This window comes from Leuresthes tenuis, unplaced genomic scaffold (assembly GCF_036924035.1).
Source record: "Leuresthes tenuis unplaced genomic scaffold, fLeuTen1.0.hap1 SCAF_6, whole genome shotgun sequence".
NCBI classification, from domain to species: domain Eukaryota; kingdom Metazoa; phylum Chordata; class Actinopteri; order Atheriniformes; family Atherinopsidae; genus Leuresthes; species Leuresthes tenuis.
The window spans coordinates 1174516-1190225 of NW_027325360.1; the positions used below are offsets into that span (position 1 = coordinate 1174516).

The following is a 15710-nucleotide window of genomic DNA, read 5'->3' on the forward strand; positions in this document are numbered from 1 at the left end:
CAAGAAATGGGAGTTTTGAATGCTTGTAAAGTCAAGTAACCAAGTAAAGATCAACATGTCCACCGGACTTACAGGTAACTGCTGGGATACGCTCCACCCGTTACCCAAAAAACGATGGATTGACGGTATAGAAAATGGATGGATGGATTTACAGGTAGGGTGGGGGGGTCTGGCCTAAGGACTGGAGGTAATACCTTATAATCATACCACTACCACCACTTTCAGCCTTTTTTATTTTTCCCAGAGGTCACTTGTGGTATTGCAACAAAACTCCTCAATTTCATATTTCGAGTCGAGTCGAGTCGAATCGAATCGAATAGAATAGAATAGAGTAAAGTAGAGTAGCGTAGCGTAGCGTAGAGTAGAATAGAATAGAATAGAATAGAGTAGAGTAGAGTAAAGTAGAGTAGCGTAGAGTAGAGTAGAATAGAATAGTCTTTATTGTCATTGTACGGGGGTACAACAAAATTTGAGGGTTAGATTGAGCTACTGTGCACAACAAAAACAACAAACAAAGCCAAAACCAATCAATTAAGAGGAAAATGTAACAAACATCCTCTTTTTCTACTTAGTTAAACCTCCCAATTGCCAAGAAATGGGAGTTTTGAATGCTTGTAAAGTCAAGTAACCAAGTAAAGATCAACATGTCCACCGGACTTACAGGTAACTGCTGGGATACGCTCCACCCGTTACCCAAAAAACGATGGATTGACGGTATAGAAAATGGATGGATGGATTTACAGGTAGGGTGGGGGGGTCTGGCCTAAGGACTGGAGGTAATACCTTATAATCATACCACTACCACCACTTTCAGCCTTTTTTATTTTTCCCAGAGGTCACTTGTGGTATTGCAACAAAACTCCTCAATTTCATATTTCGAGTCGAGTCGAGTCGAGTCGAGTCGAGTCGAATCGAATCGAATCGAATCGAATCGAATCGAGTAAAGTAGCGTAGCGTAGCGTAGCGTAGCGTAGAGTAGAGTAGAATAGAATAGAGTAGAGTAGAGTAGAGTAGAGTAGAGTAGAGTAGAGTAGAATAGAATAGAATAGAATAGAATAGAATAGAATAGAATAGTTTTTATTGTCATTGTATGGGGGTACAACAAAATTTGAGGGTTAGATTGAGCTACTGTGCACAACAAAAACAACAAACAAAGCCAAAACCAATCAATTAAGAGGAAAATGTAACAAACATCCTCTTTTTCTACTTAGTTAAACCTCCCAATTGCCAAGAAATGGGAGTTTTGAATGCTTGTAAAGTCAAGTAACCAAGTAAAGATCAACATGTCCACCGGACTTACAGGTAACTGCTGGGATACGCTCCACCCGTTACCCAAAAAACGATGGATTGACGGTATAGAAAATGGATGGATGGATTTACAGGTAGGGTGGGGGGGTCTGGCCTAAGGACTGGAGGTAATACCTTATAATCATACCACTACCACCACTTTCAGCCTTTTTTATTTTTCCCAGAGGTCACTTGTGGTATTGCAACAAAACTCCTCAATTTCATATTTCGAGTCGAGTCGAGTCGAGTCGAGTCGAGTCGAGTCGAATCGAATCGAATCGAATCGAATCGAATCGAATCGAGTAAAGTAGCGTAGCGTAGCGTAGCGTAGCGTAGAGTAGAGTAGAGTAGAATAGAATAGAGTAGAGTAGAGTAGAGTAGAGTAGAGTAGAGTAGAATAGAATAGAATAGAATAGAATAGAATAGAATAGAATAGTTTTTATTGTCATTGTATGGGGGTACAACAAAATTTGAGGGTTAGATTGAGCTACTGTGCACAACAAAAACAACAAACAAAGCCAAAACCAATCAATTAAGAGGAAAATGTAACAAACATCCTCTTTTTCTACTTAGTTAAACCTCCCAATTGCCAAGAAATGGGAGTTTTGAATGCTTGTAAAGTCAAGTAACCAAGTAAAGATCAACATGTCCACCGGACTTACAGGTAACTGCTGGGATACGCTCCACCCGTTACCCAAAAAACGATGGATTGACGGTATAGAAAATGGATGGATGGATTTACAGGTAGGGTGGGGGGGTCTGGCCTAAGGACTGGAGGTAATACCTTATAATCATACCACTACCACCACTTTCAGCCTTTTTTATTTTTCCCAGAGGTCACTTGTGGTATTGCAACAAAACTCCTCAATTTCATATTTCGAGTCGAGTCGAGTCGAGTCGAGTCGAGTCGAATCGAATCGAATCGAATCGAATCGAATCGAGTAAAGTAGCGTAGCGTAGCGTAGCGTAGCGTAGAGTAGAGTAGAATAGAATAGAATAGAATAGAGTAGAGTAGAGTAGAGTAGAATAGAATAGAATAGAATAGAATAGAATAGAATAGAATAGAATAGAATAGAATAGTTTTTATTGTCATTGTATGGGGGTACAACAAAATTTGAGGGTTAGATTGAGCTACTGTGCACAACAAAAACAACAAACAAAGCCAAAACCAATCAATTAAGAGGAAAATGTAACAAACATCCTCTTTTTCTACTTAGTTAAACCTCCCAATTGCCAAGAAATGGGAGTTTTGAATGCTTGTAAAGTCAAGTAACCAAGTAAAGATCAACATGTCCACCGGACTTACAGGTAACTGCTGGGATACGCTCCACCCGTTACCCAAAAAACGATGGATTGACGGTATAGAAAATGGATGGATGGATTTACAGGTAGGGTGGGGGGGTCTGGCCTAAGGACTGGAGGTAATACCTTATAATCATACCACTACCACCACTTTCAGCCTTTTTTATTTTTCCCAGAGGTCACTTGTGGTATTGCAACAAAACTCCTCAATTTCATATTTCGAGTTGAGTCGAATAGAATAGAAAAGAATAGAATAGAATAGAATAGAATAGAATAGAATAGAATAGAATAGAGTAGAGTAGAATAGACTTTATTGTCATTGTACGGGGGTACAACAAAATTTGAGGGTTAGATTGAGCTACTGTGCACAACAAAAACAACAAACAAAGCCAAAACCAATCAATTAAAGGCAAATGTAACAAACATCCTCTTTTTCTACTTAGTTAAACCTCCCAATTGCCAAGAAATGGGAGTTTTGAATGTTTGATGCTTGTAAAGTCAAGTAACCAAGTAAAGATCAACATGTCCACCGGACTTACAGGTAACTGCTGGGATACGCTCCACCCGTTACCCAAAAAACGATGGATTGACGGTATAGAAAATGGATGGATGGATTTACAGGTAGGGTGGGGGGGTCTGGCCTAAGAACTGGAGGTAATACCTTATAATCATACTACTACCACCACTTTCAGCCTTTTTTATTTTTCCCAGAGGTCACTTGTGGTATTGCAACAAAACTCCTCAATTTCATATTTCGAGTCGAGTCGAATCGAGTCGAATCGAGTCGAGTCGAATAGAATAGAATAGTCTTTATTGTCATTGTACGGGCTGGTACAATGAAATTTGAGGGTGCTCCCGCAGAGCTACTGTGCACAACAAACACAACAAACACAAAACAACAAACAAAGCCAGAACCAATCAATTAAAGGCAAATGTAACAAACATCCTCTTTTTCTACTTAGTTAAACCTCCCAATTGCCAAGAAATGGGAGTTTTGAATGCTTGTAAAGTCAAGTAACCAAGTAAAGATCAACATGTCCACCGGACTTACAGGTAACTGCTGGGATACGCTCCACCCGTTACCCAAAAAACGATGGATTGACGGTATAGAAAATGGATGGATGGATTTACAGGTAGGGTGGGGGGGTCTGGCCTAAGGACTGGAGGTAATACCTTATAATCATACCACTACCACCACTTTCAGCCTTTTTTATTTTTCCCAGAGGTCACTTGTGGTATTGCAACAAAACTCCTCAATTTCATATTTCGAGTCGAGTCGAGTCGAATCGAATCGAATCGAATAGAGTCGAATAGAATAGAATAGAATAGTCTTTATTGTCATTGTACGGGCTGGTACAATGAAATTTGAGGGTGCCCCGCAGAGCTACTGTGCACAACAAACACAACAAACACAAAACAACAAACAAAGCCAGAACCAATCAATTAAGAGGAAAATGTAACAAACATCCTCTTTTTCTACTTAGTTAAACCTCCCAATTGCCATGAAATGGGAGTTTTGAATGCTTGATGCTTGTAAAGTCAAGTAACCAAGTAAAGATCAACATGTCCACCGGACTTACAGGTAACTGCTGGGATACGCTCCACCCGTTACCCAAAAAACGATGGATTGACGGTATAGAAAATGGATGGATGGATTTACAGGTAGGGTGGGGGGGTCTGGCCTAAGGACTGGAGGTAATACCTTATAATCATACCACTACCACCACTTTCAGCCTTTTTTTATTTTTCCCAGAGGTCACTTGTGGTATTGCAACAAAACTCCTCAATTTCATATTTCGAGTCGAGTCGGGTCGAATCGAATCGAATAGAATAGAATAGAATAGAATCGAATCGAATCGAATCGAATAAGTCCCGACCCAAGTTCACAGGAAGGTCCAATTCAAGTAAAGGAGAAGTCCTGAGTAAAGACCACACTGTGAGCCATGAGACAAACAAAGCCCAAGACGAGTCAGTAATAACGATGAAGTCCCACGACACGTCCAATACATCCACAGTTTAAACTAACCGGTGTTAACTCAAAGATCCTAATTCATGGATCAGGTAAAGATCAACATGTACAAAGTCAAGTCCAAAGAAAAGTCCAAACATCACGAGGTGAAGCCCGACAATCTAAAGCGTTCCAAGTCAATGACCGAGTAAACATCAACAAGTCTCACATCAAACTGTAAGTAAAGATGAACACCTTCCACAGCAGAATAAATCCTAAATAGTTATTATGGCCGGAGAGTTGAAAGGAAACACCAGTAAGTCTTAATGCCCCAAAGAAGTCAGATTTTCATTTTTAAATGTATTCATTTGATCTGTCGTGCACCATATCAAACACCATTATCTGGGTCCAAAATTAAAAGTAGTTTTGTAGGTTTTCTCAGAGGAATTACAGAGTTTACACCTGGAAAACAAAACCAAAACAGAAAAATGTGTCTGAACTCAGGGATTTAAACTTAAATGAGAACTTTGACGGCTGTTAATCCTGTATTTTTAAAGATGTCTGGAGGAAGATTTATGAGACTTTGGACAGACACAGTCATGCTAGCTCTGTTCATGTCCATTTTTATGCTAGCAGGGCTAACCTCGCCTAGCATTCAGTCTCAGTAATATGTTAGAAAAGATATTAGGGGAGGGGTTTTGCTAAATATATATTTATTTATTCAGTAAAGCCTACATCTGTATGATGCCTTCTGGCTTCTTTATTTCTGTTTTTAAAAACTGTGGCATCAGCAGGAAGCTGTTCATCTCCTTCATATCACATCTGATCTTTAATAAAACAGAAGAACAGGCCGTTATTATCATTATCAGACTCCCCATATCAGTCTGGGACACCAGACTATTGCTGTTTTTAAGGTGGAGCTTTGGTGCCTGAAGTGAAAAGCTGCTCATATTCTACATTTATCATCAATATTTCCAACATGAGAAACAAAATTTGATTAATTCTTCAGTTAAATCCTGACATCTGTGAGCCACCAAAGCCCCACCAGGTCCAACAATCTGTAAAAAAAGCTGCTGAACACTTTAAGGACATAACTTTAAATTAAAGGTATGAGAATAAACTTAGCATGCAGCAACTTAGGATCCCACATCATTATCAATGGATTCCAAAAGGCCAACAAGACCCAAAAGAGACATTTACAAAGAGAAGTCCCAAGAAAAGACAGCTGTCCACAGTAAAGGCCAAACAGTCCCAAATCAAGCAGAATGTGAGGAGCAACAAGGTCAAAGGGCTGATGAGGTTCTGCCACTAAATCAGGCAAAAGTGGACAAATAATAACAAAAAACTGCATAAAACATCCTCCTGGATCCATGTTCAAGTCCTGACTGACAAAAGTTAGTCCAACAGCATTAAACCATTTGAGATACCTTCATCCAGCCGTTGGTTTCATGCCAGCCAACATGAATTTAACGCTCAAGTTAATGTGTGAAGACAAAAAGATGCTTTTTAGAGAATATATCTTCCACTGGTTTGTCAGCCGTTTCAGGGTTGAGTTCAGCATTCACCCATCACCATCTTTCTCCTTTTCAGAACCAGAAGTGACTATATTTGGACAACAGGCTGGAGCTGGAGATGCCTGGACAAAAACATTCAGGTTCTAAAATCTTTTCATTAACCATCTTAAGAAGGACCAGAAGCACACAAAAGGAATCAGTCCTGATGACACAAACTGTTCTCACTGGATGTTTCATGGGAAAATTCTGGTTTCTAAATGGGAGTCCGTTGGAGCCAAAGATGTTCTGGACCTGGTGGTCGTCAGCAGTATTTCACATTCAGGTACTTTTTAATCTACGTTACTAACAGGATGTGCTTCTTAGTCTGTTGTTTACAGTCTATGCCCATAAAAAACTTTCTCTTATATCTCTAAAAGGGTTCAAATAATCAGAACTTCTCTGTGACATCATAATGTTTAGAAAAAACAGCATAACTGTGTCAGCAGGAAAGCTCAAAGAGCTCAAAGAGCCCCCCCCCCCAACTCCAATGATGTATAGAAATAGAAAAATACTTTATTCAAATTAGTCGAATAGCTGAAAAAATTATACAGTGACAACCTGCATGTGTTCAGAATCCAACCTGATGTCACCAGTGATGTCATCAGTGATGTCATCAGTGATGTCACCACATGTAAATCAGGATTTTACCCGGTTAAAGTTCCACTCTGTCTGTGGCTGTTTTTAACCTGCAGCCTGTTGAAGTTTTCTGTCCTGAAGCTCTGAGATTAAAGGGTTAAAATCCTTTTTGTCTCGGTGCAGATTCACGGACCAGATGGTGGCACCAAATGTTTATTCGTAATTATCGTCCGTCCATTTTCTGTTCCCGTTTAATTCGACTCAGAGTTGCTCGGGGGCTGGAGCCCATCCCAGCTGCCTCCAGGCGAGACGCAGAATCAGCCCTGAACAGGTTTTCTGTCCTTCGTTTGTTCTCAAAATAAGAAAAAAGTCTCAACTTCCAGCATTTTTATTTTTCTTTACATCTTCTCGACAGAGATGATTATCTTGGTTTCAGTTAAAGCGAAACATTGGATCAGAGGTTTATTCACGTCAGTGCGAACGTCAGCTGTCTGCCTGCTGATTGTTTTAGATGCTTTTTCCTGCCTCACTAACACGATTACGTCTCACACACTCCTTTCATTCTCTTATCTCCATCTCGTTTGTTCAGCTCCACCTTCTCCCTCCTCTGTCTTCGTTTGATGGAAAAACTGATCTGAAATTTAATTTCACTTCGGAAAGAACCTGAAAACACATCATCTGCAACAGAACTTTTAATCGATTAAATCAGTTTTTACCCATGAAATCTATGCTGCTACTGGAGCAATCAATCAATACATGATCAATACACATCCAGGTTTGTCAAAAACATACATTTATATACTGAGTAAAAATAATGTGAAAATACCAAAGATCATTTCATAAATGGATGAAAATTTATTTAATCTAAAAAAAACTTTATTTTTCAATAAATAAATAAAATAAAGAATCTAAACGGCACCAAACAAATAAAAAATAAATAAAAATACCCCCAAATTACACTAAAAACAACTAAATAAGAAACATGATGATGAAAATAATGAAAAACTAAAGCAAAAGTAGCTGAAAATAAATCTCAAACTTCGAGAAAATAAAAAATAAATATATTTAAAACCAAGAAAAAACAAAATAATCTAGTCAAAAAGAATTAAAGTTAATAATTGATCAAAAATATAATTAATCAATAAGTAAAAAGATTAATAAGAATAAAAATATAAAATAAAAATATAGAAAAAGTAGCTAAAAATAAAATTTAATCAAATAAAACACAAATAAACACATTTTATATTGAATAAATAAGATGAATAAAATGCATTTAAAACCTTTAACTGAACATTTTAGTCTGAATGAATAAGATTAAATCAATAAAACTAAATATTTATGTTGAAATTATTGATGATTAAACAAAATTCAAATCAAACATGAGCAGAAAACAACAAAAATTCAGCTGAAACTAAACTTTAATGTAAAAAATAACATCATGCAGAATAAAACTGAAGGTAAAAAGCGACAGGTGGGTCCTACCTGAAGGAGTGATGCTCTTCTTCTTCTTCTTCTTCTGTGTTCAGCGGCCGACTTTATGTGCGACCTGAGGGGAGGAGAGAAGGATGATTCCTCCTTTTTACTCTGATCATGATAAAAACAGACAACCTGCACACACACACTCATATACACACTGACCTGCGGGTGTTTGCTTACGTATACTTCTGGGGACCAAAACGTAGGGCGTTTCAGGCCTTGTGAGGACATTGTGCAAAGTGGGGACATTGATTGCGATTCGATGGTTTGGATTTTGCTTCAAGGCTCAAATCAGACTTTGGTTGGAGTCAGAGTCGGTGTGAGATGTTTCTAAATGTAAAGCCTGTGAATTCTCATGTCAGGGTGCATCCTCACAAAGACAGATGAGCAGATGTGTGTGTGTGTGTTTCAGTAATTGTGAGCATCTGTTCTTTTATTGAAACCCTGGAACGACCTGCAGGCTGCAGACCTTATCACACACACACATCTGCACACACCCAGCAGCTGTTTACACCACAGCATAAGGTGTTTCTAGAGTTTGCTTCACGTGTTGCAGACACTCCACATACATACAAGCACATGTGATGAAGAAACAGAGCAGTAACGCACACTAAAGGTCGTGTTTGATGCCCCGGCTGCTGCTCTCACGTCACTGCTGATCTTTTTCCGATTCTTCCACCTCTGGTAGCAGGCGTCCTCCCTTCCTTCCAGGCAGCGGCTGGTTTCAGGTCACTGATGCAAAGGCTGGAGATAATGTCAGGGAGGCTCCAGGGCACCAGGAGCCCGGCATCCCAGGGGCTGAGAGGGTCCTGCAGCTGCATTACAGGCCAGTCTGACGATATAAGACACAAACATGAGCATTTTAGGGCTGGATCCAAACCCATTAAACCTCTGAAAGACTAAGAGACTGATTCAGCTGGTGTGGATTCAACTGAACTGAATTAAAAGTGTAGCACAGAGTTTAAATGTTTTCATCAGACCTCAATCCAACAGAGAATCTGTGGCTTGGCTTAAATATTACTTAAATATTACTTAAATATTACTTAAATGTTACTGTACACCATCCAACTCATCCGCCTTAAAGGAGCTGGAGCGGTTTTACTGGCAGGAATGGACAAAAATCCAGTTCATAAATGGTTCCTAAAGACAAACTCTGAGACCAGCAGCTGTAAAAAGTTCTACTACACCACTCTGAGTTTCCTTATTGTTTATTGTTATTTTATAAGTTTTTCTTAATTTCACTTTAGCAATTTAAGCTATTTTTGGAATTATTTTTGCATAAACTTCCTTTAAATTAAAGGTTGTAACTCAAAGAAAGAAGGAAAGAACCTTTTGTAAGTCTGTAAAACTTCACCGGGTTTAACAGGGTTGAATGGCGTTCTCCTGCGATCCCATCGGTTGGTTTAAGGTGGTCGTAAAATTCAGTCCGGGCTGTTTTAAGGCGGTATTTCTCACGTCTAAATCAAACATGTTTAACATCATCCTAAGTCTTTAGTCTTGTTTTATGCGTTTTCAACCAACACGTGCGCCGTTGTCATTTCCAAACAGGAAGCAGGGGAAGCTGAGGGTAACCATGGCGACGAGGCAGAAAAACGTACGGTTCAGTTGGACCGAACAGAAGGAGGAGCAGCTCACTGCAACTCTAGAATCAAAGAGTGAAGACCTGCCTCCTTCCCCACAGATCAACAAAGTGGTATAAACAGAATTTTAAAATGCTATTCTTAGCATAAGTATTATAACTGTTCACATAATTTACTGAAGCTGTACTCCGGCTCCTCACTAGTCTCTGAAGGTCTTTGTGCAGGACGTGGAAACTGGTTTACTGGAAGGTTACTCCGGGAACGAGAGCCTTAAAGGGAGGAAGAAGTCATCGGGAGAAATGCCAGAGACTCACAGAACGTCTCTTTCTGTATCAGGCTGATGACACCCAGACTGTGTCGTATGTTCTGATCGAACCTAATCGATCTAATCGATCGGCTAAAGGCTGCCGTCAGACACAATGCAGGTGAAGGCAGTGTGGGGGGGGGGGTCTTAGTGTGGTACCATGCAATGAAAGGTATCACACCATAAAAAACCACAAACAGTGTCACCTGGATGGACAGGCATAGGCCTCTGTTGACCTCTGCAGGCAAAGGTTATCGCTCGTGTGCATTTTTTCAGCCATTAATTAGAAATAATTTACGGTGTTGGTTTACTCTTTGAACATTTTGCATTGTATAGCACATTGAATATATTATATATATGTTATATATATATATATTGAATACAGCACAGACATTCATAGGCTGCAGTTCATCATTGAAACTTGAAAATTTCATAAAAATTCTATCATCCAAGATGGCCGCCGCCCCATGACGTCATAATATGCTAATTAGGTGTGTCAATTTGCTTCCTACATAAACTTTGGGTCAACCTTTCTCTGTTTTACAGAAAGTCTCTATCTGTTATCAACACCGGCCCTCTCCTCACTCTCTCTGTGCTAACGTTACATTATCGGCATGTTTCTGATAAAGATGGAGGTCTCCAGGTACAACTGTTTAATGAGGTTAATATATCCAAAATGTTTAAACGCAGTAATTAACGGTTCACATGCATTACTACGAGTTACGCTGTGCACATCTCCGGCTTGGTCCAATACTGCTGATGAGAAAGCATCGTTTGCTAGTATCTGCTGCTAACTTACAGCTAACCGCTAACTTACAGCAAACTGCTAACTTACAGCAAACTGCTAACTTACAGCTAACTGCTAACTTACAGCCACCTGCTAACTTACAGCTAACTGCTAACTTACAGCTAATTCCTAACTTAAAACTAATTCCTAACTTACAGCTAACTGCTAGCTTACAGCCACCTGCTAACTTACAGCTAACTGCTAACTTACAGCTAACTTACAGCTAACTGCTAGCTTACAGCCACCTGCTAACTTACAGCTAACTGCTAACTTACAGCTAATTCCTAACTTACAGCTAACTGCTAACTTACAGCTAACTGTTAACTTACAGCTAATTCCTAACTTACAGCTAACTGCTAACTTACAGCTAATTCCTAACTTACAGCTAATTCCTAACTTACAGCTAACTGCTAACTTACAGCTAATTCCTAACTTACAGCTAATTCCTAACTTACAGCTAACTGCTAACTTACAGCTAACTGTTAACTTACAGCTAATTCCTAACTTACAGCTAACTGCTAACTTACAGCTAATTCCTAACTTACAGCTAATTCCTAACTTACAGCTAACTGCTAACTTACAGCTAATTCCTAACTTACAGCTAACTGTTAGCTTACAGCCACCTGCTAACTTACAGCTAACTGCTAACTTACAGCTAATTCCTAACTTACAGCTAATTCCTAACTTACAGCTAACTGCTAACTTACAGCTAATTCCTAACTTACAGCTAATTCCTAACTTACAGCTAACTGCTAACTTACAGCTAATTCCTAACTTACAGCTAATTCCTAACTTACAGCTAACTGCTAACTTACAGCTAATTCCTAACCTACAGCTAATTCCTAACTTACAGCTAACTGCTAACTTACAGCTAATTCCTAACTTACAGCTAACTGCTAACTTACAGCTAATTCCTAACTTACAGCTAATTCCTAACTTACAGCTAACTGTTAACTTACAGCTAACTGCTAACTTACAGCTAATTCCTAACTTACAGCTAATTCCTAACTTACAGCTAATTCCTAACTTACAGCTAATTCCTAACTTACAGCTAACTGCTAACTTACAGCTAATTCCTAACTTACAGCTAACTGCTAACTTACAGCTAATTCCTAACTTACAGCTAATTCCTAACTTACAGCTAACTGCTAACTTACAGCTAATTCCTAACCTACAGCTAATTCCTAACTTACAGCTAACTGCTAACTTACAGCTAATTCCTAACTTACAGCTAATTCCTAACTTACAGCTAACTGCTAACTTACAGCTAATTCCTAACTTACAGCTAATTCCTAACTTACAGCTACCTGCTAACTTACAGCTACCTGCTAACTTACAGCTAGCTGCTAACCTCTTCCCCTCTGGATAGAGTAACTGTCTGTATCTGTATACAGAGCTGGATTCTGCTCTGACTGGAGGAGCAGCTTCATTAGCTTCATTATATCTGTTAGCAGCTGCTGTTCAAACAGGGCTGAGAGCCACAGAAATAACACAAACAGACATGTTAGCTGCTCAGTTCAGAATATAACTTTAAGCTCTTAATGACCATCATAACTTAATGAACTCATATTTTCCAGAGCCCTTTGCTCTCAGACTGCAGGAACTGGACTGAATCTTTGCTTTGTTCTAAGATGATTTGGTGTTTATAGTATTTCCTGAAGAGGATTCCACTCCCATCTTAAACAAAATCACAATTTATTCTCAGTTCAGTTCCCAGTTTTGACTTTTTGTGTCACATATTATTTGATATTAGTTATTATTTGACTGGTGAAGGTTTTTCTCTTGTTTCTTTCTTCTCTTCCTGGCAGAAATCGGTTTATTGGAAGTTCTGAGCTGAGATTAACCTGTTAAATCTGTTCTGCTGTCATCACCTGTTAAAGCCGCTTTAATCACCTGTAAACTCACACATCCGCCCGCCTGAGAGACGCAGCCTGGCTCTAATGAGTCTTTATCCTGACCTTTGAAACCACATGAAGTAAAACCACACCTTCAAACACGCTGCGCTGCAGCTCCTCAGACAGCTCTACCTGTCTCCAGGTGCGTTTTAATCTCTGTGGGCTCTGCGGTGTCACGTATCAAACGTCCCGCCTCACCTGAGGCCGCGGGGCTTCCAGGAAGGAAGGGAAGGCGGCGCTGTCTCTGCCGACTGATGCGGTCGAGCTTCAAACGCAGCTTCAAAACTTCTGAGGCAGAGAGGACGATCAGAGGCGAGGAGGGCTTTAAAAGCACCTGAAGGCAGCATCCAGGAGACGCAGGTCTGTGCTCAGCATCAACCGGCTGCAGGTTCCCTGCCATCACAGGAGAGGAGCTGCCTGAACATTTAAGGATTTAACAAAGTTCTTCCCACAACGAGCATTTAGATTTTAATTCAGACAACCAGCAGAAACTTGGGTTTGCGGCGGATCGATCGGTCGGAGGATGTGGCGCAGCTTCCTGTGTGTGTCTCTGGTCTGCGGTCTGGCTCTGGACTCAAACACCATCCGATCCTCCAAGGAGGCGACGCAGCAGAGCTCCGAGCTGCCGGTAAGAGCCGGAGCTGAACAATATTAACTCATAAAGCTCACTGAGCAGAGCTCCAAACATGAAATGTAACGTTAATGTGAGTTAAAACCTGTCAAAGTTTCTGTTAAAATCATTTAAAGACTTATTCAGAAGCACAGGAAATACTTTTAACAACGTGATAATATTTCAAGATGATCTACGGTCTGATTATTTCATTAATGTTCATCATAATCTGTTTTTATCTAAAAGTTTGGCAGAAAATCATCTGTAAACTAAATGAATCATACCAGGAAAAGCAGTAAAACATTCATATTATCTTTAAAAAATATTACATTTTCAAAGTTTGTTACCTCCTGTTTCAGCCAAAGTTTAAATAAATGGACACCAATAGAATATTTTACAGTGATATCTGCTTTTTGTGATGTTTGTGTGGTGAAAATCTGATAAAAAAGGAAGTTTAATGACTCTATAACAACAATGTATTGAAAATAGATAAAAAAGAGTAATTTTTACTGATCTAATTAAGCATAAATAATGTAAAAACGCCTCTTAAATCAGTTTAGAACTCAAACTAAGACAAACCTGCTCATTAGGACAAAAGAAGGATCTTTTTTAAACAATAGTTTTTAATATAAATTGTTTTTAACTGTGCAGACAAACATAAAACAGATCAAACTAAATAAGTTTATACAAACCACCAAAATAAGTGTTTTTCTAGAAGAAAACAGGTTAGAGTCGTCTTTAAGATGTTCTGAGCATGTGCAGAACGAACGTCCAATCTGATCTCCCAGCATGCACCTGGAGAAATGAGGACAAACGAGGAAACTTGGTGAGGAAACTGGACAAGTGGAGGACAGAAGAAGAAGTGTCAGGCCTAAAAAACTATCTCCAGCAGATGAACAGGATCTGAAAGTGATGTCCTTAAGAAAGAGGAAAAAATCCAGCTGTGACCTGACAGGACCTGAGAGATGCATCTGGACCTTCAGCTGATCCATCTACTGTTGGCCCAAGCCTCATCAGAAATGGTCTCCATGGAAGGGTGGCTGTCAAGAAGCCGTTCTTAAGGAAGGGAAACAGGGAGAAAAGGCTGAGCTGTGCCAAATGACACAAGAAGTGGACTGAAAATCAGTGGCAACAGGTCTTATGGAGGGATGAATCCTCCCCAGAGCCCGGACCTCAACATTATTGAAGCAGTGTGGGATCATCTGACAGAGAACGGAACAAAAGGCAGCCCACATCCAAAGAAGAGCTTTGGGATGTCCTTCAAGAAGCCTGGAGAACTATTCCTGAAGACTCCTTAAAGAAATGACAGAAAGCTGGTCTCAGAGGGTTCAGGCTGTGTTGGAGAATAAAGGAGCTCAGACCAGAGATTCACTTTAAAGCTGCTGAGAACTGAGAAAAACTCTGTTTCTGCCTCAGATTCTGGGTTTATGTTCATGTTTGAACATGTTTCAGTGAATCTCTGCAGCTGCTTCCTGTTTTTAGGGGAATAAATAAAGAAATGAGGCTGATCAGGAGTTTTACAGACCTGTAGATCTTTGTTATTCTCGCTGTAACGACTGCGTTTCTTATAGAAAGATTAGAAACAGAATATTTTAACTGGATCTGTTCTTGTCCCTCAGAGAGGAGGCTGCAGTAACCGAGCTCAGAGGAGGACGACCTCCGACAGACATGAGGGCAGACAGACCGACAGACAGACCGACGGCCTCAACAGGACCAGAGGTGAGTGACTGAAGTCCCAGCATGCACTGCGGCAGCAGGCCTCACCATGACGCCCGTGTGTTTGTGCTCCAGCTCCCGAGATGTCGAGCTGCGTTCGCTCCGGCGACTGCGCCGCCGGCCTCTGCTGCGCCCGGTATCTGACCGGCAAGCGGTGCCAGAGGATCCCGGGGGAAGGCGAGGCCTGTCTGCTGCGAGGCCCCACCAAGCTGAGGAGGAACCTGGGCCGCTGCGACTGCGACGCCGGGCTGTCCTGCACCGCCGCCGAGCCGGGCAAAAGCAAGCGGCAGGGGGTGTGTCTGCCCCGGCCCCGGCAGGGCCAGAGGAAGACGAGGCACTCCGGGAGGAAGAGGATGACGGCGGAGAGGAGCTGCTGAAGGACTCCGAGAACTTTGTGGCGTCGGTTTAACTCAAATGTTCAGTCTTAGTTTCATGGTCCAGGTTGGATGTGTGAGGTCACAGAAGCAGAGCAGCTGACGGAGCGGCAGCACCCCCCACAGGCCGGATAGTGTAACTGCAACACAAGAAATTAAAGTAACCTCCAGACTCTGGTCATTTAGCTGCTCTTTGGCTCCCCCTACAGTTCCGAGATGTAACACCAGGACCTGAAAAACACCCGGTGATATTAGGCACTCATCGCCAGCACATAGCCTTTAAACAATTAATGTCAGCTACG

The 15710-nt window shown here is 40.6% G+C and overlaps 2 protein-coding genes across 2 annotated transcripts in view; one reads left to right on the forward strand and one right to left on the reverse strand.

The window, feature by feature from the left end:
* LOC140309313 (chromaffin granule amine transporter) overlaps window positions 1–8204 on the reverse strand; it is a 34831-nt gene extending 26627 nt beyond the window's left edge. The window contains 1 exon segment of the mRNA XM_072387144.1: window positions 8149–8204. The gene's annotated coding sequence lies outside the window, so the exon portion shown is untranslated.
* A 5027-nt stretch (window positions 8205–13231) lies between these two features.
* Window positions 13232–15468, forward strand: LOC140309001 (uncharacterized). Its single transcript, XM_072386842.1, has 3 exons — window positions 13232–13336; window positions 14938–15037; window positions 15110–15468. Exons 1-3 carry the CDS (start codon window positions 13232–13234, stop codon window positions 15409–15411), a joined length of 507 nt encoding a protein of 168 aa, XP_072242943.1. The 3' UTR covers window positions 15412–15468.
* Window positions 15469–15710: the final 242 nt, after the last annotated feature.

Bases quoted from the DNA above. Each gene is read 5' to 3' on its own strand.
- LOC140309001 (XM_072386842.1), top strand. From the start codon at position 13,232: ATGTGGCGCAGCTTCCTGTGTGTGTCTCTGGTCTGCGGTCTGGCTCTG. The intron at 13,337-14,937 runs GTAAGAGCCGGA...CTTGTCCCTCAG, and splicing joins AGCAGAGCTCCGAGCTGCCG to AGAGGAGGCTGCAGTAACCG. The intron at 15,038-15,109 runs GTGAGTGACTGA...TTTGTGCTCCAG, and splicing joins CGGCCTCAACAGGACCAGAG to CTCCCGAGATGTCGAGCTGC.